General features: G+C 54.6%; 2 protein-coding genes across 3 annotated transcripts; one reads left to right on the plus strand and one right to left on the minus strand.

The window, feature by feature from the left end:
• The first annotated feature begins 127 nt into the window (after positions 1–127).
• TMEM147 (transmembrane protein 147) lies at positions 128–2,014 on the plus strand. 2 transcript variants are annotated; one of them, XM_069456998.1, is made up of 7 exons: positions 128–324; positions 397–466; positions 1,019–1,078; positions 1,164–1,300; positions 1,437–1,521; positions 1,612–1,733; positions 1,817–2,014. In XM_069456998.1, exons 1-7 carry the CDS (start codon positions 248–250, stop codon positions 1,938–1,940), a joined length of 675 nt encoding a protein of 224 aa, XP_069313099.1. In that variant the 5' UTR covers positions 128–247; the 3' UTR covers positions 1,941–2,014. The 2 variants fall into 2 exon arrangements, with proteins under 2 accessions (XP_069313099.1, XP_069313100.1); XM_069456999.1 differs by lacking the exons at positions 1,164–1,300; positions 1,437–1,521.
• Positions 2,015–4,650: 2,636 nt separating this feature from the next.
• ATP4A (ATPase H+/K+ transporting subunit alpha) lies at positions 4,651–17,146 on the minus strand. Its single transcript, XM_069456997.1, has 22 exons — positions 17,125–17,146; positions 16,899–17,039; positions 16,717–16,776; positions 16,200–16,403; positions 14,937–15,050; positions 14,490–14,742; positions 13,932–14,200; positions 13,117–13,315; positions 12,834–12,943; positions 12,619–12,753; positions 12,114–12,306; positions 11,236–11,411; positions 9,995–10,131; positions 9,758–9,908; positions 9,494–9,662; positions 9,249–9,403; positions 7,978–8,101; positions 7,463–7,608; positions 6,047–6,180; positions 5,570–5,671; positions 5,385–5,476; positions 4,651–5,217 (listed from the first exon to the last, which is right to left on the minus strand). Exons 1-22 carry the CDS (start codon positions 17,134–17,136, stop codon positions 5,189–5,191), a joined length of 3,105 nt encoding a protein of 1,034 aa, XP_069313098.1. The 5' UTR covers positions 17,137–17,146; the 3' UTR covers positions 4,651–5,188.
• Between the last annotated feature and the right edge of the window lie 10,806 nt (positions 17,147–27,952).

The raw sequence follows: 27,952 nt of genomic DNA on the forward strand, positions 1-27,952 counted from the left end.
GGAAGTCGATCCCTAGGGCACCTGACGCGGGAGCACACGGAACCAGGGCCGTAACACCGGCGCTCTGACGTCAACGGGCGCGACGCCCCGGGCGGGACTACCTTTCCCAGAAGGCCGTGCGCGGGCCGCGGCCAGTCAGGTGGGCGCCAGGGCCCGGCCCCGGCAAGAGCGCCGGCAGAGGCAGAGACCCGCGCCTGGAGACGCCTCCTCGCGACCCCCGCGCCGGCGGGACCGGGCGGCTGGCATTATGACCCTGTTTCACTTCGGGAACTGCTTCGCCCTCGCCTACTTCCCCTACTTCATCACGTACAAGTGCAGCGGCCTGTGAGTGCGGGGCGGGCGCGGGGCGGAGAGGGCGCGGGACCCGGGCCGACCCCTCACCGTCCGCTTCTCCAGGTCCGAGTACAACGCCTTCTGGAAATGCGTCCAGGCTGGAGTCACCTACCTCTTTGTGCAGCTATGCAAGGTGAGGGCCTCCCGGACTCCATGTGTCTGGCCCCCAGGCTCTCCAGACCCAGGGGCCCGCCGTCGCCGCATGTCCCCCACGGTGGGACCGCCCCCCGGGACTCAGCATAGGGACGGCTCCAGAATACTTGTAGAGGATGGACTATAGAAGGGGCGGAACCTGAGAAAAGGCCTAGAAGCAACTTTAGCGTAGCACTTAGTAAAATTGGAAAAACCTCAGTTGTGTGGTTGACTAAGAGTTTTTTTGGTGTGATTATAACCAACCCCCAGGGTGTCAGTGCTGCTAACACTGCCCAAGTAGCCACCCCTGCACCTCCAGACCTGACTCAGATTCCCTGTGATCATTACAGAACTCAGACTTCCGCAGGGGCCAGGACACCTACCCTTGTATCTCCTCCAGTCCTATAATCTGGCCAGCATCTGATGCTCCCTCTCCCAGATGGGCCGCCAGAACCTCAGTGTCCTGCCCTCCACGTACACATTAACTTCCCACAAAACCCATGTGGATTATTCCCCCACCTTGAGGTGACCTTTTTCTGTTCTCTGTTCTCAGATGCTGTTCTTGGCCACTTTCTTTCCCACCTGGGAAGGTGGCATCTATGACTTCATTGGGGTGAGTGGGGCAAGGGAGGGGAAGGGAGTGTAGGAGCAGGGCCCCCTGGCCTCTGTGCTCACTTAAGCCTCAACCTGACCCACAGGAGTTCATGAAGGCCAGCGTGGATGTGGCAGACCTGATAGGCCTAAACCTTGTCATGTCCCGGAATGCCGGCAAGGGGGAGTACAAGATCATGGTTGCTGCCCTAGGCTGGGCCACCGCCGAGCTCATTATGTCCCGGTGTGTGCAGCAGCCTGGAGCCCAGACTCCTGAGAAAGGACACCTGGGTTCCACGGGGTGCTGGAGGGTGGGGGCTCAGAGTCTGGGTGCTGAGGGTGTCTGGGTACTGGAGAACTCCTCCCTTTGCCTTCCTCAGCTGCATCCCCCTCTGGGTCGGAGCCCGGGGCATTGAGTTTGACTGGAAATACATCCAGATGAGCATTGACTCCAACATCAGTCTGGTACGCAGTCCTTCTCTCCCCCCATACACCCGTTTACTGATGGCTGTACTCCTCTCCAAGGCCTGGCCCCGACTTTCTGCCTCCCTCCAGGTCCATTACATCGTTGCGTCTGCCCAGGTCTGGATGATAACACGCTATGACTTGTACCACACCTTCCGGCCGGCCGTCCTCCTGCTGATGGTCCTTAGTGTCTACAAGGCCTTTGTCATGGAGTGAGCTGGGTGGGGTTTGAGGCTGGGTCCAAATGGGGGTGGGTTGTCTCTTCTCCTTCTCTCATTGTGATGTTTCCCCACAGGACCTTCGTCCACCTCTGCTCCCTGGGCAGCTGGACAGCACTGCTGGCCCGAGCAGTGGTGACGGGGCTGCTGGCCCTCAGCACCTTGGCCCTGTATGTCGCCGTTGTCAATGTGCACACTTAGGCTTGGTGTCCCAGACATACCTGTTCCCTGCCTCTCTCCAGGTTTTAGTGAAGTAAACAGTATTTGGAAAGTTGTTTCTGCCTCCATTTCTCTTTCTCTTGGGAACTGTCTCCAATACCATGTCCACCTGGGTCCCAGATGACCTCATTTTGGTTTTGGAGCCAGGTGGACAAGCTGGGAAGCTACCAGTCCACTAACATGTCCTGCGTTTCTGGAGCAGTTCCTCAGGCTCCTTGTTTTCCCAGAGTAGACTGAAAGTTTGAAGTAAATGATCTTTGAGCAATGGCAGAGGCCAGGGCCTTCAGGGAACAAGTGGTGCGGGAAGCTAGAATCCAAGAGAGGGCTCCTGGGGCTCCTCCTCTCCTCACAGCCTCAACCTAGCCCCCTCCCACATTGCCTGACTGGTTACCTCCTAGGTTCCTGGCCCCAGTCTCCACGCTCTGATCCATCCTCTCTGTGGCAGCCAGGGGTATCTATCTGAAACGCATCCTATTCCGTCATCCTCCCCTGCTCATAATCATTTGTGGCTCCTCATCACACAGTGGACAGTCTTTTTGCCCTTGACCTCTTTGGAGCTGCTCCTTGGAATTATTTGCCCAGCCAAATTCTTAACATCCTTGCAGCCACAGGGCCAGTATGGGGAGTCAGGGGTGGGAGGCAGACTTCTGATTCTGAGCTCCTTAGTGCTTTGGCTCAGTTCTCGGGTCAAATTGTGGGTGTCTTCTCAGGCTGGAATACAGAGACAGCTACAGCCAAACAGAGCGATTGAGCCCACCGTTGTCCTTGATATTGTCCTGAATGCCATCCCTCATCAGCCCTTTCTTGGTCCAGTAAGGGCAGCTCCCTGCCTCTCCCTGAGGGGGCTATGTCAGAAGCAGAGCTTTGAAAGTCATGTTTAAGCTCCACCTTGATGCAAATCCTACCCACTCAGGAAGGTGCTCCCTGGCCTGGGGTTCCCAAGTGGGACGGGACAATTGCCCCCTCCCTGCTCCACCAGGCTGTTGAGATCCTGCATGGTGTTATTTAGCCTCGGGCCTAGGAAAGCACCAAGGACAGCTCTGCTATGACACTCTTGATGTTTTCAGAGGGAACATTTACCCTCAGACTGAGAAGCCAGCATCTAGCCCCACCGTTCCTCATGGCTCTAGGTAAAGACAGGGTCCGCAGGTCTCTTGGGGGTTGAAAGTGATTGATTGCCTTGACTTTGACGTGGAAAGGAAGTAGATGGGGTACTCTCCAGCCCATCTGGGTAGATACGTAACTGGGTCATTTTCTCCCGCACGTCCATCCCCTGCCCTGCCTATCCCTTTACACATATTGGGACAAGTGAAGGTTGCAGAAATGACCAACTGTCTCAAATGATCCCAATTTACATGGGGCCAGTGGTTAGGGCTGAGATGGGAGGAGCACAGGCCAGAGTGATCAGGGCTGTGACGTTGAAGCATGGGCAGTGGTGGGGTGTGATGAGCCAGGCTGTGGCAATGAGGGTCATGATGGGAAAACACAAGGGTTCTGGGGACCCAGAGTAGTTCCTGACCTGGCCTGGAAGCAGTGTGGGCTGCCCCGCGGCAGGGGTGTGTGAACTGAGGCCTGAAGAATGAGACAGAGAAAAGGAAGGATCAAGGCAGGCGCAGGGTCTTGCAGTCAGACAGGGGGCTTGGCTTTTCCAGGGAACATAAGAACTGATTGGAACAAGTTCAAGAAGGCTTGTGAGACTGCAGAAGTTGGCAGGGGCCACATCACAGAAGGCTCTGAAGGCTGGCTGGGGGGTAACCAAGGGGAGAGAGGAACCTGGAGAGTTCTAGGCAGGGGAAGGACAAGGCCAGATTTGCCTTCAGGAAGCTCTTCATGACCATTGTGTTGCAGGGGAGAGTGAGGCCAGGGCTACACCAGAGCGGGGCTGGCGGGGTTAGGAGCAGGTTGGCTAGAAGCCAAATAGATGTGGGGGGCCAGTGGGCTATGTCTTTTTTTATCGATGGGGGCACAATGGCGAGATGACAGGTAAGGAAGGAGCAAAGAAGTCCAGGATAATACAAATTTGGGGCCCACTGTTTTCTAGGGAGAAGGAAGCACACTGATGGGGCAATGGGGGGGAACAGGTTTGGGGGATGATACAGAGGCCAGTATGAGTCACCTCAGATACACTGGGGGAGGCTGGAGATACGTGGGCATCACTGCAGAGAAAACTGAGGCCACAGGGGGTGGGTAGGGGGCTGTGGTGAAGAGCAAGGAGAAGGAGCCCAGGGCCCAGCCAGAGAAACTCAAGGAAGGGGAAGAGATCCAGTCTGGGACCTCTGATGCCGAAAAGCAAAGAAAAGGGAAAGGGAAAAAGAAGCAGGCAAAGGAGGGGCCAGAGGTTGCAGGGGGCATTCCTGGCAGTTGGAGGGGTGAACTTTTGAGATGGGAGGGATGAGTGGGGGACGTCCAGGGTTTGACCTCAGGGACTGACCATTGCAGAGACAAAGGACTGAGCAAGTAGAATCAGTGGAGACAGCTATGAAGGTTGGGGTAGGGGATGCTTGATGTGGAAGCTATTTGGGCCCCCTTGCGTCAAGGAGCCTCCAGGAAGGAAAAGGGGTGCTGAGAACAGAGAAGGCCCAGAGGTGGCTGTCCGGGTAGTGGAGCGGTTAAAGGCACCCACTCTGGAGGGCACCTGTGGTCACATCCCAGCTTGCCTTTAGGTGCTGTAATGCTAGGCAAAGAAATGGGAAATTATTTCACCAAGGAAGGTTTATTGAGTACCTACTATATGCCAGGCTGTGTTCTAGCCCAGAGATCAGCCCTGGACAAACAGCCCCTGTTTTGCAGGATTGTAGGGGATTAAGAAAGACGCTTAAGACAGTGCCCGGTACTGGATAAATGCAGTCAGTGCGAGCTGGCTTTATTGCTATTGTGCAGGACACAAGTGCGTTTTTAACAAAGAGCCCTCAGGCAGCCCTCCTGCCTGGACTGGAGTCCTAAAGACAGGCACACCTTACCAGGAGCTGCGAGCTCCCACTCTGTCAAAGCCCCACCACTTCAGAGGACTGTGCCCAGGGACTGCTTCTCCAGGAGGGTGGGGGCCTCGGGGATGGGGAAGGGGAGTGGGTCCCTCCAAGGTTGGGGTGCCATGGGCTTCAGAAGCAGACACAGGTGGGTCCAGGACTCTTGATTGCACAAATGTTTTGGTGGCTGTCCAGAGGGTCCCATGAGCCACATCCCCACCTGGCTGTGGCAGATCCAGGGATGGCTTGAAGGCAGCTGTCCCTCTAGTAGTACAGCTCCTGGTCCCACCAGCCTGGGAGAGAGAGAAAGGAGACTCAGTGCTGGGGGTGGGGGGTTCAGTGGCAGTTTGATATGGAGGGTCAAGAGCTTGGAGGTCAAGTGTCGAGGATCAAAGGTTAGTGCAGCTGCTCTGAAAATGTTTCAGCCCCCGAGCCCCAGGCGCCCAGTCTCCAGACTCACTCCCTGGGCAACAGCGAACTCCAAGTTTCCGGATCTCATCATAGACAAAGATGAGGAGGCCAAAGGGCATGGGGACCAGCCACCACTGGAACCTGAAGGCACAGGTGAGACGGCAAGGTAAAGCCTACCCGCAGGTCTGTGTCCCGCATCCCCCATCCCTCCGCTCACGCCTCACAAGTCCTCACCGAATGGGCATGAAGTTGAAGATGTTGGGCATTCCTGGGCAGTAGCACAGGAAGCAGCCGATGCAGACCTGGAACACGATGGCGATCACCAGGATCTTATTCCTGGGGTGGGGCAGATGGGATAAGATAAGCCATCAGGAGGTGGGAACCAGATGGAAATCAGGGTACTAGGCCAGATGCCGTCATCAGCGAGCTGTTCTGAACGCCTAACACTGGAGTGGCCTGGGTCTCCCCAACAGTGGGTGCTGGCCCTGTCGGCATCACCCCTTTAGTTAATGAAATATGGGGGGGAGGGCAGCCGGGAGGCACGTGGTGGGAGCTATCGGTCAGCGGATGTAAGAAAATGTTCAGTATCTGGCGTGGGAACATCCGGTGCTGGCGTGTGCCGGCTGTGGCACACTGTAGTCAGGATCTGAGGGGAACAGGGGCCGGGGGCGGAGGGCAGGGTGGGGCAGGACCGGGGCTGGCTGAGGACACCTGAAAAAGCCCTGCTGGAAGGCGGAGAGGCGGCGCGTCTTGCGGATGAGGACATCGGCGATCTGGCACATCTCGATGCTGATGAAGAACACGGTGTAGCAGGTGTACTGCTGGTACAGCCGCTGCCCGAATGTCTGTGGCCAGGAGGGAATGAAAGCAGCCTGAGCCCACATGGAGAGCATCTGCAGCCAGCAGGCACGAGGGTCCTGGGACCACGGATACCTAAGTGCTGTCTTTCCCTTGCGTCAGAGGCTAAGGTTGGGGGAGAGGACAGAGGCAGGATCTGCCAGGTGTGTGGGACCCCAGAGCGTGAGGCCCAGAAACCTCAGCCCAGCAGGGCTTGGATGACAGTGCCTGGGCAAACTGTGGGCTGGGCCAGACGGCTTTCACAACAAAAGGAAGGATGTAGATTTCCTGGGCACCGAAAAGAAGGGGCCTGGGAAAAGGTAAGTGGGATCCTGGACAGGCTTTGCAAAGGCCAGTGAGTGCAGGGGCCAGGCAGACGGCAAAGAGGAATGAAGTGGGCTTAGCGCGCCTTTGGGGAACAGAAGGGCCATTTACAGGCCCGGCCACTGTGCAGGCCGTCTCTTCACCACAACCAGTTCTAATCCCGGCTGTGCAGGGAACACTAGGAACGCTCCAGGTATAAAGTGTTCCACATGTATTATCTCATTTAATCCTGAGAACACTATGACACAGATCAGCGGTGCTCAAAGTTTAGCATGCGTCCCAATCCCTGCGAGGGCTGGTTAAAACACAGTCTTCCAGGCCCTGTCCCCAGAGTTTCTAAGGCCAGGGGTCTGGGATAGGGCTTAAGAACCTGCATTTCAAACAAGTTCCCAGGTGACTCTGTTGTTGCTGGTCTGGGAACAAGCTGTGAAAACCACTGAGGTAGACCTTAGTATTCTCCCCACTTTACAGGTGAGAAAACTGAGGCACAGAGAGGCACAGCAACTCGCCCCAGGTCACACAGCTTGTGAGGAGCAGCACCAGGCAGTCTGGCTCTAAGGTCTGTATTCTCAACCATACAGTAAAGGTTTAAGAGGAATATCCTGATCTATAACTCCATGGGCAAACTAACACATCTGCTATCCGGATCTAGCCTCACTGTGCTCCAAACTGTCATTAAAGTGGACCACACATGCAGTACTCTGTGCAGTGATACTGCAGGGAACAGAACAGAACAGGGGCTGGTTCCACACCGGAGACGCTGTGTCCTGTGTGCAGGAAGAGGACCCATCTCCAGCTGGGATCCTCAGAAGCAGGAGTTTGGAGCAGAGAGTTGGCAGAGAGTCTGGGTGTCTGGGGTACTCTGGCTGAACTCAGTCACATGTGGAGGAGCGAGTGAGCCACATGAGGTAGGTGGCACTGGGAAGGAGGGAGCCATGGATGGTGTGGGGCGGGGCAGGGGCTCACCCACTCCTGGCCATAGCTGTCCTGCAGATCTTGTAGGTGGTGGTTCTCCCAGTGTGGCCGCAGCCCCACACACAGCAGCGGGAACCAGCCCTCCTGGGCCATGGCCGTGAAATAGTCAGTGAAGCCAGCAAATGACTGGATGGCACCTGGGGAGAGGCAAGGGGACACAAGGAGGGACAGGGACACAGGGAGACAGAGATGGAGACATAGACAGGGACACAGGCAGAGAAAGACACAGAGACAGAGACATACCCAGAGAACCCTAAAAAGATGGAATCGGGAATGACCAAGAGACAGGGTCATGGAGAACAAGGCCAGAGACAGAGCAGGGACACTGGGGGACTAAAGAAACCATCACGGACAAAGAGGGACACAGAGAACAACAGAGCCCCAGGATCAAATGCAGACGCCAAGATCCAGAGCAAGCCAGAGCCCAAGTCAGGGACCCCAAGGCAGGCAAGCAGCCCCACTGACGAGCCCCCCACCAGCTGGCCTCCCTGGCCCTGTGGCACTACCAATCTGGAAGTAGGAATAGGCAGCCAGGGGCTCGTTGACCAATCTGTCACGCTTTGGATTCCGTGGACGCAGGTGCATGATGTCACTCTCAGCCTTCTCATATGCCAGGGACACAGATGGGAACTGGCCAGGAGTGGAAGGAACCAGGCACGAGGGTTTGCCTGGGCCCCTGTTCCCCACATTTTCTGGACCCCTCTTCCCCCATCCATGGGCAGGAAAATGACTGAGGTTGGGAGGCAGGACCTGCAGTGACCACACAGCCACACCTGCCTGGACAGCCTGGGTCACGATGGCCCCTGTCGGAGGATTGGCATGTCCAGGCCACATGCATTCTGGTGTCCGTCTTCACAAGAATGTCTGCTCTTATCTCCACTATCCTCTCTCTCTCCCCGTCCCTCCCTGCTGCTCCCCCTCTCCCTGTCTCTGTATTTTTATACTGTGGTCTCTGGGGCACTCTGGTCTCAGCCTCTCTGTTCTCTCTCCCTCCCTCCTTATTCTGTTTCTCTGTCCCTGTTTCTAGTCTCTTTCTCTGTCACTGTGTCCCTGTCTCTGTTTTCATGTGTGTCTCTGTCACTTTGTGTGGCCCCGTGTCAGCCCGCATCTGTTTGTGACTACAGGGTGGCAGAGGCACGCTGACCAGGGGCACAGGCTCTGGGGCACCTGACTGGGCTCCAATCACAGCCGTGCCACTTACTTGCCGTGTGACCTGGGGCAAGCCACTCAGCCTGCCTATGCCCCAGTGAGCTCATCAGTAAAACAGGGGTGATGATAATAAAACCCATCTCACAGGTATGAGGACAAAATTAAGTAAATTAACGCGTGCCTGGCCCAGAGTGAGCACTATGCAAATGTTGAATGAGTATCTGCCAACACAGCCGTGCGTCTGGCTGCGTTCATGGCTGTATCTGTGGCTCTTCCCCGTCCATCTGCCTTGGGGTCTGCGAGTGTTTATTTGCCCATGTCTGTTTAGGGCTCTCTGTCTGTGATCCAAGTGTGGCCAGATATGTGTCTTTTAATATCTCTGAGTGTCCATACCTGAGTCCCTGTGTGTCCGTGGGTCTGTCCATGCCTACCTGAGTATCCCCCTGTGCGTGCAGGTCTGTAGGTCTGTCCAAGTCTGCCCGCCTGCCCACCTGTGTGTTCACCTCTGGCTGTCTTGTCTGTTTCACTCTATGTCCAGGAGTGTCAGCGGTGACCTCTGTCCATCCTGTCTGCACACGGGCATACGTCTATGAGCACTAGTGGGTGGGGTATTGGGCTGTGGACTCACAATGTCAGTGCAGAGCTCTATGAAGAGGATGGTGATGCAGCCGAGTGGCAGGGGCACACTGACAGTGATGTAAATGAGGTACGGTGTCAGTTCGGGGATGTTCTTGGTCAGTGTGTAGGCGATGGACTTCTTCAGGTTGTCAAAGATCAGTCGGCCTATGGGGGTACAGTGGGCACCTCAGCCCCCTTGCAGCCCATTTCCTCCTGTGCCCACACTGCCTGCCCATCCCCTGGCCTGGCCCGGACCCTGTTCCACTCCTGTCACAATGGAGGCGAAGTTGTCGTCCAGCAGGATCATGTCAGCTGCATTTTTAGCAGCATCTGAGCCGGCAATGCCCATGGCCACTCCAATGTCTGCCTTCTTCAGGGCCGGGGAGTCATTCACACCATCCCCTGTGACAGCCACAATTGCGCCCTGCAGGCAGGGGGTGCAGGTGGGTGGGTAGTCAGCAAGAGGCCAGCTCAGGGCCAGCCCAGCCCATCCGTCCACCCTCATAAGCAGGGCCGTACCAGTCGCTGGCAGCTCTCCACGATCACCAACTTCTGCTGGGGACTGGTGCGCGCAAACACCATCTCAGGGTGGGTGCGCAGCACTTCCACCAGCTCTGATGGGTCCATGTCCTTCAGCTGCATGCCATTGATCACGCAGGCACGGGCCTCCCTGAGGAGGGACGTGGGGGGACCTCTCTAGGGCCTCCGTCTGTGAGGGGTGTGGAGAGAACCCTGGGGAGGGCTGGGGGGGCTTACTTCCGATTAACCTGCTCCACGGGCACCCGCAGGCGGGCAGCAATGTCCTCCACTGTTTCGCTGCCTTCTGAGATGATCCCCACACTGGCTGCAATGGCCTTGGCTGTGATGGGGTGGTCACCCGTCACCATGATCACCTGTTGGGGGGACCAGCAGACCCATGACCCCTTCAGATCAGCCTAATCCCCTTGTCCTCCCTGGTAGCTGTCTGCTGACACACTTGTTCATTTATTCAACCAAGTGTGACCACCTGCTGTGTGCCTGGGACAGAGCAGGGACAAAACAAAGATCCCTGTCTTTGTGGAGCTGACATTCTAGTGAGGGAGACAGAACATACACGAAATAAAGAAATGGATTCCATAGCACATTAAGAGGAGGGGAAAAAAATTAAACTTGGTGGAGGAAGTGGAGGTTTGATTTTAAGCGTGCCCAGGGAAGGCCTCATTGAGAAGGTGACTTTTGAGCAGAGGTGAGGGAGTTGGCCACATGGAAATCTGGGGGAAGGGTGTTCCTGGCAGAGGGAACAGCCAGCGCAAAGGCTCTGAGGTGAGAACATGCCTGGACTGTTGGAGGAGCAGCAGGGAGGACCGCATGACTAAAGAGGCATAAACAAGGGGTAGTGGGCTAAGGAATGAGCATACGGAGGTAACAAGGCCCAGATGTCACAGGGCCTTAGAGACCATGGGAAGGGCTTGTGGGAAGGGCTTGGGCATCACTTGCTCGGCATGGGCTCCCCTTTTGTCTTTGGGGAACCACCCCTATCCCCTAGGCCACTGGTTGAAGGGAAGTCCCTGGCCAAGACTGGGCAAGTAAGCCCTGACCTGGCCCATGAAGGTGTCCCATCCCCAGCCACAGTGACTGGTGCAGGGATGAACACGTGACCCACTCTTGCGCTGCTGCAAGGAGGCACTCTCTTTCTGTGGGGTGGCCAGACAGGTGGGAGCTGTAAGAGCTGCTGGGGCAGGGCTGTGTCATCTTTGCCCACCCAGATGGAGGGACTGCTTGAGAATAAACCCAGTAGAGAGAAAAGCAAAGTTGAGACATGGAGAAAGGCAGATTCCTAATGACACTGAGCTCCTGAATCCGATGAAGCTCCATTCACCAGAATTTTTCAGTATCATGAGCCAATCTATTCCAGTTCAAGCCAGTTTCAGGTGAGTTTCTGTCACAGGGTTCCTCAACCCCAAATCCTTCTTTCCTCTGCCATCACCCCCTGCCTGTTCCTTTCCCCGGTGGCATACCCGGATGCCCGCTGTGCGGCACTTGAGTACAGCATCAGGGACGGTGGCCCGGGGTGGGTCGATCATGGATACAAGTCCGGCAAAGCAGAGGCCACTAGATGGAAAGTTCATGGCCTCCACGTCGAAGGCATAGCCAGGCGGGTAGTCCTTCTCACTCAGATAGAGCTGGCAGAAGCCTGACCAGAAACAGGGAAGTCAGAGAGGCGTCCTGGGCAGACCCTGCCCTAGCAGGGCCAGGAAATGAGGAAAGTAACCAGGTCTGTTGCACCAGGCACCTACGCATGCCTGACCCTGTGCTGAAACTGCATCTGCATTATCTGAATCCATCCTCACAACCACGCTTGAGGCTCGAACCTGTCTTGCAGATGAGGAAACTGAGGCTTACAGAAAGGGGATATTTCTCGCCAGAGGTCACACAGCAAGTAAGGTGAAAGATTCAGAATTGGACCACAGATCTGCTTTCCAGGGAAGTCAGGGAAGTTTAAGGGGTCAAGACAAAAATTGGGGAGGTCAGGATAAGGATTGGGGAAAGTCTTGCAGAGACTGGGAAAGGTCAAAGGGTCTAGGGGAGGACACTGAAAGGTGGAGGTCCCAGCAAGGGCAGGTCATCAGTTGGGGCAAGGGCTGGGACAAGTCAAATCGCCACAGTCAGGTCAGGACGGGAAAGGTCCAGGCGAGGACAAGTGGGAAGGGACTGGGGTCAAAGTAGGAGTTGAGGGGAGTCAGGGGCCAGGACCAAGGTCAAGGGTGCGTGTGTGGACTGGGCTGGGTCAGCTGTCAGCCAGGGATGAGAAGCGGCGGGCGGGCGGGGGAGGCTGGGCAGGGTCTGTGTCCTCCTCCTCACACCGGTTTATCTCCCAACCCATGCCGGGCCTTACCGAGCACGCGCTCGCCCAGGCCTCCCAGGCTCAGGTAGGCAGTCTGGAAGGCCTCGCGCCACTGCTCGTCCAGCGGCAGCTCCTGGCCCTTGATAAGGATGGAGCTGCAGCGCTCCAGCACGCGCTCGGGGGCGCCCTTCATCACCAGCAGGTGCCGCGGGTCCCGTGGGTCCTCCAGCGTGTGGATGGACAGCTGGGGGCGGGGCGGGGCAGGGCTGTGGGCGCGGCCAGGGAGGGCAGGGGCGGGGCTTGGGGAGGGGCGGGACTTGTTTAGCGAGCTTCTTCCCGCCCGGGGCCAGATAACCGGGAGCGCGCGGAAAGCCCTCGGCGGACGGCTGTGGGCGGGGCCTGGCCCTAGGTGGGTTGGGGTTGTGGCAGACGGACATCGGGCACGGGGTTTGGCTACCGAGAGCTCAAGACAGAACTAAGCACTACCGTAGGCCCACCCCGATGTGGGCGGGGCCTCAGTGGGCGAGGCCCTCCTGTGGGCGGGGCCGGTGCACACCTGGAACTTGTTGGTGGAGTTGAAGGGGATCTCGCAGACTTTAGGGAAGCGCTCGCGGTAGCCCATGGCGTTGCCCAGCGTCAGCTCCGAGAACTTGAGCAGGGCCGTCTCGGATGCGTCTCCGATCACGATGCGCTGGGAGCGGGGTCCGGTGTCAGGGGCGAACCCGGCTGCACGAAGCTCCCGGGATCGCCTGGAGTCCCCCCGGCTCTCACCTTGGGCACCGGCACTGCGTCCTGGCCGGACTTGAAGGCGGCACGGTTGCACAGGGTGAGCACACGGCACAGCGCTCGCCACGTCTCCGAGGACTGGTCGAACGTCTGCCCTGGAGACCCGGAGTCCAGGCTGGGGCCGCGAGGGAGCTCCGCAGACCTGAAGCTGAGCTCCCTCCCGGAAGTCAGGACACCGTCCCCTCCCCACTAATGAAAAGCCTTCCCTAGGCTCCCATCAGGTCTCCACCGTCTACCAGACCTTGCCTATCCCCTCCCACCCCCACACCTGACTGGTCTTCCGTAGTGTCAGCCGAATGGATGTGGTTGTCAAACCACAGATGGGACACAGTCATGCGGTTCTGAGTGAGGGTCCCCGTCTTGTCAGAGCAGATCACCGAGGTGGAGCCCAGTGTCTCCACTGCTTCCAGGTTCTTGACTACACAGTTCTTACTGGCCAGCCGTTTGGCTGTCAGGGACAGGCAGACCTGGGGGAAGGGTGAGAAATGCAGGCTGGGGACCAATCCTTGCTTCCTGCCCCACGTCCCTCCTCTCACAGCACTGGGGAATCCTTTACCCCAGCCACAGTGCTGCATATGCAACATTCTTCTGCAAAAAAACAAACAACAACAACAACAAAAAGTTTTTTTCTTGCTTCCAAGCTTGTGTTCAGCCTGTGCTTTCTACTTGGGACACCTTCTCCTATCTGCCCAGATACATGCAGCCAGGCCCCTCTCTGCACTGTCCCAGCTGAGGTTCCGTAAGTTCTCTTAGTCAAAATGAGAAAATGAGCATCCCTGAGCCTCCTCCGGAGCTGGCCTTGGGTGGGGTGCTGACTGTTACAAGCTGGCTGTCCCCCGCCCCGGCCTCAGTCTCCTCCGGTCAAGGACGCTGCCCCTTCATCTCTGAGCCCTCGATGCCACAGGACATGGCCCAGAGTAGCCATAGTGAATGTTTGCTGAATGGATGGATGGGAAGGTAGGCGGTGGTTGGGGAGAGGAGTGGGTAGATGCACAGGTCGGGAGATAATGGTGGAAGCCTGGGTGAATGAGCAAATGGATGGGCAGGCTCTCAGCTCCCTGCACCCTGTCTACCCCCACTCACTGTGACAGTGGCCAGCAGCCCCTCCGGCACATAGGCCACCACAATGGCCATGAAGAAGACCATGGCCCGCAGGAAGGTGTAGCCAATGCACATGGCCACCACAAAAAATGTGGCACCAAAGAGGATGGCAAGGCCTGCAATGATGTCCACAAAATGTTCAATCTCGATCGCGATGGGCGTCTTCTCATTCTCCACTCCTGAAGCCAGTGATGCGATGCGTCCGATGATGGTGCGATCGCCCGTGTTCACCACCAGGCCCTGCGCTGTGCCTGCAGTGGGGCCGAGAGGGTGACTCAGGGCTGGGTGGGCAGGAGTAGGGGTGTGCACGGCGGTGTGAACTCGAGGAGGGGCAGTCACAGCAGGCAGTGGAGACAGGGTGACCTGGGAAGAGGGCAGCAATAGTGGGGGATAGAGAGGCGGTGTGCCCTGGAGAGGTGGGAGTCATATTGGGGGAGGCAGTGTGGCCCAGAACGTAGAGGAAGTGGGGCCAGTGGAGGTGGTCCCAGGAAGTGGGGAGGCAGTGTGGCTATGGGGCGGGCAGGCAGGGGCTTCACAGACCCTCGAGGCACATGGTGGAGAAGAAAGCAATGTTGCGGGTCTCCAGGGGGCTCTCGTGTGTACACTCGGGTGACCGGGTCTGGGGCTCGGACTCTCCAGTCAGCGAGGAGTTGTCCACCTTGCAGCCCTGGGCCGCCAGGATGCGGATGTCAGCTGGCACACGGTCCCCGCCTTTCATCTCCACCAGGTCGCCCACCACAAGCTGATCTGCGTTGATCTGGAACTTGTCCCCATCTCGGATCACGGTTGCTTGCTGTGGGGCAGGGGCACCAAAGTTGAAGTGCTGAGTGTAATGGGGATGTGTGGAGGCGACAGACAGGGAGAGTCGGGGACCTTTGCGGAGAGATGGAGGCCACGGATGAGGGCCAGGAGGGACCTGATGGGAGGAGCCTGCCTGAGCAGGTTTGGGTCTCTGGAATCTGAAGTGGCTGGGGCTGGGGAACCCACCTGGGGGACGAGGTTCTTGAAGCTGGCGATGATGTTGGTGCTCTTAAACTCCTGGTAGTAGCCGAAGCAGCCGGTGACCACAACCACGGCAATGAGGGCCAGTGCCAGGTACAGCTTGGGGAAGAGGGGACTGGGGTTACGTGAAAGGGCTGGAAGCTCCCTGTCTGAGGCCACCTGCCTGCTCCCTGGTCCCCTGGTGGTGTTGGGGTCACCTCCATGGTTTTCCCCACCTACCAGGAAGCCTTGTGCACTATGTCCTGTGTCCCCTGTCCCTATGTTCTTCATAGCCCACATTCACCTGTCCTGTATTCCCAGTGTCTTGGGTCCCTGTATATGTCCCATATCCTCTGGCTCCTGACTCCTCAGTCTCCTGTGATCTGTGCCCCTTGTCACGATGCACCTTGGTCTTATGTGCTCCTTTTGCCTGGGTCCCCCAAGTCTTGTGCTCCCCATGTCCTCTGTCCTACATCTCCTCATGTTCCCGTGGCCTGTATGCCCTGTGTCCCACATTTCATATTCTGTGTTTTCCGTAACCTGTGTGCCGCCCTGTGTCCCCTGTGCCCACTCGTTCCTGTGTCCTCACGTCCCATTTCCCTGTCTGCGGCTGCAGACCTCATGCTTCATGTTCTGTGTCCTCCACGACCAGTGTCCCCATGTTCCAAATTCCCAGTCCCTGTGTCCAGTGTGTCCCCATGTCCATGTACCTCTGAGTCCCCATCCTGGGTCACATGCCCTGACTCTTCAAGCACCTGTCCAATGTCATATGTCCTTAAGTCCCCATGTCCCTTGTTCTGACCGTGTCATATTTCCAATGTCCCTTGTCCTCATCTCCATTTCATCTTTCTGTGCTTCTATGTCTAATGTCTAATTTCTCTCCATGTGCTGTGTCCTGAGTCTTGTGTCCCCATGTCCCATGCCCTAGTGTCCCATGTCTGAGTCCCAATGTCCCTTGTGTCCTTGGTTTGTCCTGTGTCCTCCTGTCCTCTGTTTCCCAAATCCCATATCTTACATACTGCATTTCCCTGTCTCTACATCCCCACCTATGTCCCCCATATCTGAGATACTTCCTCAATGTCCCTGTGTTCCCTGTGACCCATGTCCTTGGGTCTGTCCCATATCCCAACGTCCTCCATCCCCCATGACCCATATCTTGGGACTGCATTTCTATGTCTCTGTATCTCCATCCTATGCCCTTTTTGTCCTGAGTCACAGTCTCCATGTCCTCTGTCCCCTAGTTCCCTATGTCCCATGTCTGCCACTCACATTGTCATCGGTGGTGAGGTCACCCTCACTGGCCTGGATGGCAAAGGCGATGAGGCAGATGGCAGCAGCCACCCACATGAGGCACTGCAGACCTCCTGCCAGCTGCCGCGCAAACTTGACGTACTCGGGGGTACCGCGAGGGGGCCGCAGCGCATTGGGCCCATCCCGCAGCAGCAGGTCAGCGGCCAGGCTCGCAGACAGGCCCTGGGGACCGAGGGCAGGGCAGGGCTGGAGGGCATTTCTCTCGCCAGGGATAGCTCCTCCGTCCCTGTCTCTCTTTCCCATCTGCTCCTCTTCATTTGTCTTTGTCTCGTGGTTCTGGCCCCTCCCTCCCTCCTTCGTCCTCCCTTGATCTCTCTCCTCTTCCTTCACCTTTCTCTGCCCTGTTTCCCTCTCCCTTATCTGCCTCTGTCTCTCTCTGTCTCTCTGCCTCTTTTCATCTGCTTCTCTCCCTCTGCCTCCTTCTCCCTCCCCTGCCTCCCCTCTCTGCACCCCGCGCCTCCTTGCCCCAGCTCACCTTGGTGGCGCTGGTCTGGTATTTCTGTTCCAGCTCCGCCACAGACAGCTGGTGGTCATTCTGCGTGGTGGGGGGCAGGGCACTTGCTCTGGCTGTCACCGGCCCCACCCCCGCCCACTACTTAGTGCCCGGCCCCAGCCCTGACCCTGGCCCAGCCCCAGCCGGCCCGGCCCCCCACTCACTATCTCCATCTCCTTCTTCATGTTCTCCAGCTTCTCCTTCCTCTTGCCTCCCCCACCGCCCTCCTTCTTCTTTTTCATCTTGGCTGCCATGTCCCCACCAGGACCAGGTCCCAGCTCCACCGAGTAGAGCTCGTAATTCTCCTGGGGATGGTGTGGAGGGAGGCCTCAGATCCCACTGGGACCCATGACCCCACCTTCCAATCCCCAACCCCTGTGCCCCACTCACTGCCTTCCCCATGGTGCCTGGTCACACTGCCCGCCTTTGCCCAGACAGAGCCTGGGGTCTGGACCAGCCCTGATATACTCAGGGAGGGTGGGGGTGGAGCAGAACTGGCCCGATTACAGCTGATTACGGGCTCCTTGGGGTGACCTCCAGGCCTGGACAGCTCGGGCATTCCCTAATGGGCTGTTCCAACCTGCCCAGATCCCATCTCCACCTGCCCCTGATCAGGGGATCACGGGCAATGGCCACAGTAACAACCAGAAGAGAAAACATACGGTGCTCATTTTGTGCCAGGCATGGTGCTAAGAGCTTTCAAGTATTAACTTATTTAACCTTACAACAACGCTTTGAGGAAAGGACTCCCTTTATAGATGGGAAACCAAGGCACGGAGGGATTATGTCACTTGCCCATGGTCCCAGGCTGGGACATGATAGCATCAGGACGCAGTGCCAGGTAGGTTAGGTGCAGAGTGTCCTCTTTTAGGCCATGTGGCACATGCCCAGGCAACTGGCGGTGAAGGGTGCTCCGGCGGTCGCTGTGATGGCCGCTGTTGACTGAGTGTTTAGCACGGCTGGGTCTGCCCTGGTGCTTCACTTGCAGGTTTCATTAGCTCTTCACCACAGCCCTGTAAAGTTACATTCTCTTCTTAGCCCCCATTATACAGATGGGGAAACTGAGACCCAGACAGGGAAAAGACTTTGCATGAGGTTGTGATGACTAGGAATCAAGCAGGATTCCAGCCTAGGCCTAACCCCGGAGCCCGGCTCTACTGTGGTACCATCAATACGCCCGAACTCCACAGCAGCCGCGTCACGTACATGCCAGGTGCTGTACATATGTGACCTCACGGGTCCTTGCTGCAAACCCCTGTGAAGGCAGCACTATCATTCCTGCTGTTCAGAGGGGGAAACTGAGGCTCAGAGGTATTCAAGGAGGGTCCCAGAGGCACTCCACAGATTCAGATAGGGCCTTCCCAGCTCTCAGCCATTCTCCTGTCCCCACCTCAGCGTGCCCAGATGGGGAAACCAAGGTGCAAAGTGGGGAAAGGATGTGTCCAGGGGTCCTGGCTCAAGCTTGGTGCTTGGTGCCAGGTGCCAGGTGCCAGGAGGTCTGAGGACCACCTCCAAATCCCCCAGGCAGGGGCCTCTGTGGGCAGCAGTGAGGGACTGGCTGGTGGAATGGTGGGGTCCTTGGTATGGTCATGCCTCAGCCACGGGGTGGACGTGTCTCCAGGGGCAGGTGTGAGTGTACCTGATAAGATAATCGCCTTGGCAACGTCCTTTTCCTCTGGAGCAGGTCACCTGGGAAAGTCGAAGCTGCTGGGCAGCCTGAGCTGCTCCCCACATCCCCCCTCCTGGTCGTCCCCAGCCTGCGACAGGGATCCCGAGAGAGGAGGCAGTCGGGGCCACAGTCACACCGGCTGCCCTTGCGGTAGTCCACTCGCTCGCTGGGTGAGCTTCGGCTCTGAGCTGTGCATGTGTAAAACAGCTGTCAGTCCTACGCTTAGAACCCTCCAAAGGCTCTCTTCCTAGTCGGGATAAACTCCACAATCAGTCCTGCTAGATCTGTCCCCAGACCGCCTCTCCTGCCTCAGTTTCCACTGTGATTGCACAGGCACTGGCCTCCTTGCTGTGCTCTGTACGGACAAGGTCACTCCTGCTTCAGAACCGGGCACTGGCAGCTCCTTCTGCCTGGTGCCCTCTCCCTTGGATATCCGCATGGCTCCTTCGCACCTCCTTCAGGTCTCAGCTCCAATGTTACCTCTTCAGAGAGTCCCCCCGTAACACTGCACCCCCTTCAAGTTCCATTCCCTTACCCTGCCTCATTCACACCTCTTGTTCCAACCTCCGTGGTATTTTATTTTTGTTCATTTAGTGTCCATCTCGCCTCACTAGAAGGAAGACTGGGACTTGGTTGTGTTTGCTGCTGTACGCACAGTACCGGAACAGTGCACCTCTGACGCATAGTAGATGCTCAATAAACACTGTGGAGTGTTGGACAGGATTTAGCTCATTGGTGGTCGGGAATAGTCACTCACAAGCTGGGAGCGCTGGGCAGGCCCTCAGGAAGTCACAGTCTCGGGAGCTATTAAGGTGCCGCGTGATGTCTCCAGCCCCTTGGTCCAGGCCCACCATCCCTGTACCCCCAAAGCGTCCAGGGCCTGGGGCAGGTGCAGAGGTCGTGTCTGCACGGACTAGGGAAGCTCACAAGTGAGGCCACAGAGAGACTGAGGCACCACCACTGGAAGCAGATGGTGGACAGGGGTGCTGTGAAGACCTCTGCCAAAACAGGGCGGTCCTTCTCTGGTCTCTGTCTCATTTTTTCACTCTTATTTCTCATTTGTTAGTTTTATTATTTTATTTTCACTGTCAACTTTTTACTTTAAATGTTTCAGACCTAGAAGTTGCAGGGATAGTAAAATGAACACCTGCCTACCTTTTACCCACATTTCATGATTTGCTACATTTGTGCTTTCTGGGTAGACAGCTAGAGAGTTTTTAAAAACGTTTTCGCTGGATCATTTGAGAGTAAGCTGGGGACAGGATGCTCGTTCATGCAGTCTTTATACAGGTGTCTTCTATGAGCAAGGACAGTCTCTTACATAATCAGTCCGATGATCAAATTCAGGATATCAACATTAATAAGACACTATCTACTAATCTAGGGGATTTACCTGAATCTCCTTAGCTTTCCGGCTAATGTCCTTTCCCTAGTCCCGGATCCAGCCCAGGGTGATGCCGCACATTTAGTTGTCACATCCCCATGGCCACCTCCAATTCCATGACAATGCTTCCATCTTTCCTTGTCCTCCACTACTTTGGCATTTTGGAAGAGTATTAAGTCAGTTATTTTGTAGGTTTTCTCTCGGTTTGGGTTTGCTGGCGGGTCTTCATAATGAGAGTCGGGTTTTGTACTTGTGGCAGGAACACGGCAGTGATGTGCGCCCTTCTCAGAGCATCGTGCCAGAATGTGCCTCATATTTGAGTCTGTAAACAGTTCTAGAACAAGGTGGACATTGGGGATCTCAAGAAGCTTAGGGGGTGGCTAGAGAGCTACCCTATGACCTCTTTACTTTCTGCTCAAAACAGTGTCCCAGCCAGGGCTGGCCCCCAGCTGCACTGCGGGTCAGAGTAACTGCGACACAGCCACTGCCTGAGCCCCCAAGACACCAGACCTCCCACACACAACTGCTTAAAGTGGACGCCAGGCCTGACCTGACCCTGCTCCAGCCCACGGTGCTCAGCCACGCTGATGGTTAAATATTTTACCTGCTTCCCTGATATTTCAGCGGGCAGGTGGTACTCAAGTCCTCTGCCTTTGGCGGGGGTGGTGGTGGGGGTCTTTGCTTGTGCAATTCAACCTTCCATCATATATTGAAGCAATGCTAACCGCCGTCTCTGGGAGGTGGACGCAGAGGGTTTTGGCCACATGCAGGATCAGGATAAAGCAGGATGTGTCCCAGTGTCCTTGGCACCCTGGAATGCAGCCCAGCGGACTGTGAGATGCCATCTCGGGCTCATGGACAGCTCGTGGTGCGACTCACGGGCAAAGACTTCTCACGAGAACGTTGCGAGCGTGGCCCGGGCCAGGTACCGCAGTAGTGCAAGGTTTCTCTGCGCCTGGGGCACAGAGATCACTGGAGACTTCATTTTGAGAACAGTTAATGGTCAGAATTGAAAAAAAAATTCTTTTCTTGAGGAAGACGAGACAGAGGACAGACTGCTAAATGGATGGTGAACATTAAGTGTGTTTTACGGGGAATTTGAACAAGAGTCTCCTGGAATGGTGACCACGACACTCTCAGGGACTCAGCCCCTGCAGGGCCTGGGGGGATCAGACCCCGCTCTCTCATGTGCCCTCTACCCACGCGCCGTGTTTCCCTTTCATGCTTTAGAATCCAGTCTGCCCAAGAAGGCTTGTTTTTGTTTTTGTTGTTTTCAAAACTATTGTCTCAGAACGTTGGCACATGCACTTCCCTCTGCCTGAAATGCAAACTGAACCTGCCTCCTCACCCTGTCGACTGTTCCATGTCTTTCCTGATGGTGCAGATGTCCCTTCCTCCGGGAGACCTTCTTGGACCACCCACCAAGCTGGGCCACACAGACCCCTGTGCTCCCCATCCCAGTCCCGACCACTCTGACCCAGAATTCCTCCATCACAACCCTGACCACTCTGGGCTGTCACAATTTGGTAGGAAAGACTCTTCTAGACATCGGCCTAGGCAAAGAGTTTATGACCAAGACCCCAGTGGCAATTACAAACAACAAAAATAAATAAATAGGATTTGATTAAACTAAAAAGCTTCTGCACAGCTAAGGAAATAATCAAGAGAGCAAATAGACAACCTACAGAATGGGAGACAATATTTACAAACTGTACACCCGGTAAAGGGCTAATATCCAGAATCTCCAAAAAACTCAAGCAATCAGCAAGAAAAAAATTTGGTGATATTTCATCTCTCCTCCGGAATCCAGGAGGGCAGGATCCAGGACGTCTTAGTCACCACCGAGTGCCCTGCACTGCCCAGCCCAGGGCTGGCCTCGCGGAGTGTTTGCCAAGTGAAAGAACTCAGTGTGACGTGACTTTTGGTATGTGTTTGCATCTCCCTGATAAGATATGGGGGACTCAGCAATGCCCTTCACCTCCTGGGCAGGTCGCCCCCACCCCTGCAGACCCCGGGAAGATGGAAGGTAGGGACTGGGCAGGCAGGGCCGTGCTGCTCCCTCCTCGTCGGGACAGGCACGGGAGTCGGCACTGGGCCAAGGAGTGGGGGCAAGGTCTGGCCCCCAACCTGGCTAAGCTGGAAGCCTGGCCTCTTGCATCTGCTACTCTCCCATGTTTGTCCAGATTGGAAGGGTCAGCCATCCTGGCCCGGGGGTAGAGCCCTCTACTTCTTCAGGAAATGGCCAGGCTCTCCTTGCTCTGGAATCTAGAGTCATATCCAGAATCCAACCATCTCTGCCTTCTCCTCTGCTCCCACCCCGGTCCGGCTGCCATGCTTTCCTGCCTGGATGCTCACAGCAGCCTCCTCCCTGGTCTCCCTCCTCTTGTCCCTCTGCTGCCGTCTGTTCCTCACACTCAGCCAGAGGGAGCCTGCCAACACCTGGGTCAGGTCGGCGGCTTCCTGCCCGAGAGCCCTCCCTCGGCTCCACCGCACTCCAGCTAAAGCGAAGTCCTCGCCTTGGCCCCTGTGATCTGGCCCCACTGCCTCCCTGAGTAATCAGACAAGTGAATATTTGGCTGCAAATGGTGAGAAGTGTGTGAAGGAACATAGCAGGGTGCTGGGGAGAGAGGCAGAGAGGAAGAACCCAAAGTAGACTGGGATATTGGAGAAGAGTCTCTGAGGAAGTAGCATTTGAACCAAGGTTTGAAAGATGAGGACACAGCTAGGAGTGACTGAAGTGGAGGAGGAATGACAAGAGCAAAAGCTTTGATGTGGGAACGAGGGTGACTTATGCGAGGCCAGAGTGTGGAGCTAGGATTTCGGTGTAAGGGCAGGGCAGGCAGCGAAGGTTTCGACTGGGAGAGGGAGATGGCCAGGTCTGGCATCGGAAAGATGCCCCTGGCCACCATGAGGAGGGTGGGTCAGAGGGCTTCTGGGATTAGAGGTGCAGGAGGCAGGTGGGGAACAGATATGAATGGTGGAGGATGGGGCCGACCGGCAGACAGAGAAGAAGGAGGCAGGTGGGAAGAGAGACGCCCAGGGGATCTCCCACGGGCACGTGGGTGGGGGGCTGGGGTGTCCTCCCTTGGTAGCAAGTAGCTGATGTCCTTCATCTCTGAATAATTTTCTTGTATTACTTCTTTGATAATTTCGTGTGTTTCTCTCTTTTCTGTCTTTTTGGAAGTCTTATCCCCCCGGGATGATCTCCTAATGTTCTTAGCTTCCTCCTACTCCTCACCTTTTCTGTTCCACCTTCAACTTGATTTTCCAAAAACTCCTTTTGGAATTTTCATTTCAGCAATCATATTTTTCATTTCAACGAGGTCTTCCCTGTTCTCTTAGTGCTCCACTTTTCTAGTCTCCTTATTCACGGATGCAATGTCTTCTCTTCCTCTCTAGGGATGTTATATTGTCCTTGTAAAAAATAGTATTTTCTGTTCCCTGCAATATTTATTCTCATATTCATTCTTTCTTTTCCTCCCTCCCTTGCTTCCTTTTAATGTCTTTGTTTTGGACTCTCTGCTTTATATATTAGGGATTTTCGTAAATTACTGTTCTTTCATGTTTAAGGGACACTAAAATATTGCCTCGAAACTGTGTGTGTGTTGGGAACTTACTGCGGGGGGGGGGGGTGTTCCTGGAGTATTAGCAGGCAGGGATTGGTCTGTCTATGGCAGACCCCAAAATGTCAGTACTTGTAGGTGATTGCTTCTGGGTTGGTTGGTTTCTCCAGATAGAGATACTACAATCTGCCACCAGGGGATACTCTTTACTAGCATCCCGGAAGGGCTGTGCGTGCAAGAGGGAGAATGCTTGGGAATTTAGCCAGCCGCAGCGGCTCACACCTGTAATCCCAGCTACTCGGGAGGCTGAGGCGGGAGGTTCACTTGAGCCTAGGGGTTTGAGGTTGCTGTGAGCTATGATTGCACCACTGGACTCCAGCCTGGGCAACAGAGCGAAATCCTGTCTCTAAAAAAACAAAATTAATTAATTTTTTAAAAAGAGTGCTTGGAAACTCACAGCTTGTTATATCAACTGTCACTCCTTGCGCTCAGATGACACATCCGCCATCCCCCAAGCTAACTGGCCCCCATTCCCAAGACCTGATCCAGGCTGGTTCAGCCTCTCCAGGAGATAAAACTTTAGCTTTCTTTCTGGGCTCGGTGAAAGTATTCTGACTCTTGCCAGGGTTGATGTTTTGGACGGGTGTTGCCCCTGTTCTCTGGCTCCTTGCTTGGAGAAATCGCACCAGTATCGGTCCCAGGAGAGGACTCTAAACCTCTCACCAATACCATGCACCTGTATCAATCCACGTGCACGAGTCTGGTGAGACAGATACTCGTACGAGTTAAGCAAAGCAACTTTATCACTCACAGATGGGCAGCAAGGGACAACAGAAGCCTAGGATTCATAGTGCGCCTGTCCCCCAAGGCTCAGGAAAGCTGCTTAGGGTGGTTGGAGTCTCACTTTCATGTGCCCCACATCGCACCATAGCTGAGGGACCCCATTAACTTCCAAACATTGTATCTGTTCCGTCCCAACTCTGCTCTACTGTATTGTAAATTTTTTAAGCTTTGTATTTTCCTGATGCCTCAGCATCCCACAAATGGTATAAGCACCCTGCCCAGCCAGGAGACAAGGTGCACCAGTGTGATAAGGGTGGTCCCTGCCGGAAGTTCCCTTCTTGCCCTCCTCGAACTGTGATCTAATGACATTCAATTCACGAGTAAAGTCTCCTCATGCCTTTTGCTTGTGTACTCCACCTTGACCCCCAGTGAAGGGACTTGTCCACCTGTCCCCTCTCTCTCTCTCTGTCTCAGCTCCCCACTTGCTTGGTTGAGCCTGCCCTCTTGGCACTCCTCCTGGGTGCCCCCTGCATGGTGGGCTGTACCTTCCCATCTAGTACCCATGATATAGTGATTTCTTGAATTGCATATGGCTGAGTATCGTTTCTGCAGCTGCATCAGAGTGATTCTCCACAAGGGGGAGTGGCTCCCCCATTTACAATACATCCACTTAAAGGACTCTAATTATAATTGTGTTAGTGTCTGACAGCACTTAGACAGTGTTGTGGGGTTTTTTTTTCCTTCCTTTTCCCCTCTGTACTTCAGTTTGGGTAATTTCCATTAAATTGGTTTTGAATTCACTGATCTTTTCTTCTGCATCCAGGATATTGTTAGGTCCAGCAAAATAATTCTTAATTTCAGATGTTATATTTTTCATCTGGGCATTTAAGGGTACTCCAGCTTTTAATTTGTCACATCAGCCCACTTGACCTTGAAAAGTGTCACTGGTTTCCCCTTCCCCCAGCACAGTCCCCCGTCACAGGCTCAATCCTTTATCTGCCTGTGCCAACATTTAGCTCCTTCATTCATTCAGCAGCCATTACTGCACACGTGGTGCTGGGCGATGGACGAGGAGCTAAGGATTTGATTCTGAACAGGACAGATCACAGGATGTTACCATGAGAGGAGCCAGGACATAAATAAGGAAATGTAAATTAAGATTATTCCAGATCACCATAAACAATATAAAGGAAATAAAACAGAGAGGTTGGGAGGTGGGAGGGGACACATACGATAGTGTGTTCAGGAAAAGCCTCTCTTAGGAAGTGACGTTTGGACTGTGGCCAGAAGCACGAGAAGGAGAGAGCCACAGCGCTGTCTGTGGGAAGAGATTTCTGAGCAGACAGACTAGCACGTGCAATGGTCCTGAGGCGGGAAGGAGCGGGAGCAGGAAAGAAACAGCACTCCTGAGGGTAGCTGTGGGCTTAGTTGAAGAAGTCAGTGTAGTATTTTTTATGCTTAGAGAGAATGGGTCAGGTCTAGACCCCTGGGTCCCTCAGCCATGAGGGAATCTAGGTACGGAACGAGGGTACATCTGGCAGAAAAAAGGCCCCAGGAAGCAAGCCATGTGGGACCTGAGAATGTCTACGTGTGTGCGCGTCTGTGTGTGTGTCTGTCTGTCTTCCTAAGAAGGTGGACTCAGCAATGTCCTTCACATCCTGGCCAGCCACCCCTCAGTCCCTAGAAGCATGGAAATTGGCAGGCGTGTAGGGGTGGCCTCAGGAATGCTGCCCAACTGTTCTAATTTGACATTATGTGAAAAATAATGCGGCATGAAGTAAGGAAGGGTTCAAGATTCATTTTTCCCCTATACTGATACACAGTTGCTTTCATTAGCATTACTTGACAAGACTTTTCTCGCCGGATTGCCACCTCTCTTAAATCAAGTGACTGTATATGTTAGTTTACGTCTCCTCTCTTTGTTTTGCTTCACTGATGCCTTTGTCCATATTTAGACCAATATCACACTTTCCTGATACTGTAGCTTTAAAGCAAATGTTAACAACTGAGTAGTGTAAATTCTCCAACCATGTTTATCCTCAAGATTGTTGCACCTCCTGTAGAGGCTTTGAATTTCCATATACATCCTAGAATCAATTTGTTATGTTCTATAAACATGCTTGTATTTTATCTATTGCTTTCCTTCCTTTTGGTGGGACAGCTTCCCAAACAACTTGAGTGGGCCTTTCCAGTCTACCCCTTAGCTACCCGTGTTGACCAGAATTCAGCAAAATCTTACGGGAGAATTTGGGCAGGCAGGAAAAACCAACTGCACATATCGGGTTCCTTCAGGGTGTAATCTCTCATGTCTCCCCACGCAGCCATTATCTCTCATGGCTCCCCACACAGCCATTAACTTTCCACCAGTTTTGCCTTCACTGGGCAGAGTTCCTCAGCTTGTAGCAAGCCCAGTCTTCCCGCCCTTCCCCCCTCAGGCGCCCACGCAGCAAGCACCCCAGTGAGGAAAGGGATCACCAATTCCCACTTAAGCAGGAAGGGCTCTTCATTCTCTGGAATTTAGTTCCTTTAGACTTCTTTGCATCCACAGCTCTTTGTTGTCTTTAAAAAACATAAATTTCTTTCCTTCCTCTTTTTTTTTTTAAGACATAGTCTCACTCTGTCACCCGGGCTAGAGCGATGGTGTCAGCCTAGCTCACAGCAACCTTGAACTCCTGGGCTCAAGCAATCGCCACCAACCCCAGCTAATTTTTTCTATTTTTAGTCAAGACAAGGTCTCGCTCTTGCTCAGAATGGTCTTGAACTCCTGAGCTCAAGCGATCCTCCCTCCTCAGCCTCCCAGAGTGCTGGGATTACAGGCGTGAGCCACCTCGCCCAGCCAAAAACATGAATTCTTAGTATGTCCTTTTTTTCCCCTTAGCTATTATGGAGGAAACATTTACATCCAACTTAAACATGGAACTCAATCTTTTTAAAACAAAAATCAGAGCCTGTGTTTTCTTTGTTTTCGTACCTCTGATGGCTTCCGTTCACACTTAAAATCCAACTTTCCCACTGCCACCTTTAAGGCTCTCCGTGACCTGTCCCCTGCCCACCTCTTTGATCTTACTGCAGTCCCATGGTTGGGCTCCAGCTCCGCTAGTTGTCTTTCTCTTTCCAGGACAAGCCAGACTCCTTCCTGTCTCAGAGTCTTTGCACTTGCTGTTCTACTTGGAACTTTCTTCTCCCAGATTTTCCTATTGGCTCTCCCTTTGTCTTGCTTCGGTTCACAGGCTAGCCGTTAGCTTCCCAATGAGGGTTTCCCTGAGGCACTCTGTCTTGAGTCGCTTTTCCCACTCCCCAAATTTTATTCTGTTTACCTAGAACTGTGCTGTCCAGGATAGTAGCCACTAGCTGCATGCAGCAAATTAAATTTAATTGTAATTAAATTAAAAAAAAAAGGCTGAGCCCTTCAGTTGCACTGGCCATAGTTCAAGTGACGATAGCCACATCTGCCTAGTGGCTACAATATTGGACATAGCAGATTGTAGAACATTTCTGTTACTGAGAAAAGTTCTATTAGACAGCACTGACTTTGAACTATCTTGTTGCTTTACATTTTACTCTTTTTTTCTGTGTCCTCTCAATATAATATAAATTTTATGGAGGCAAATATGTCATCTGTCTGACCAAGCACTGAACCACTAAGGCTTGGGACAGTGCCTGGTGCTGTTGCCCAATAAATGGTCATTGAATCTATGGAAGTCCCATGGTACCGAGCAACGTGGACATACAGGGACATGTGAACCTGTGTGCACACACGCACAGCAGATTAATCAGAAAGCAGAAACCTTCTCATAAACTTTATTGCTCTTAAAAATG

The sequence above is a fragment of the Eulemur rufifrons genome, chromosome 24 (assembly GCF_041146395.1).
Source record: "Eulemur rufifrons isolate Redbay chromosome 24, OSU_ERuf_1, whole genome shotgun sequence".
NCBI lineage: Eukaryota > Metazoa > Chordata > Mammalia > Primates > Lemuridae > Eulemur > Eulemur rufifrons.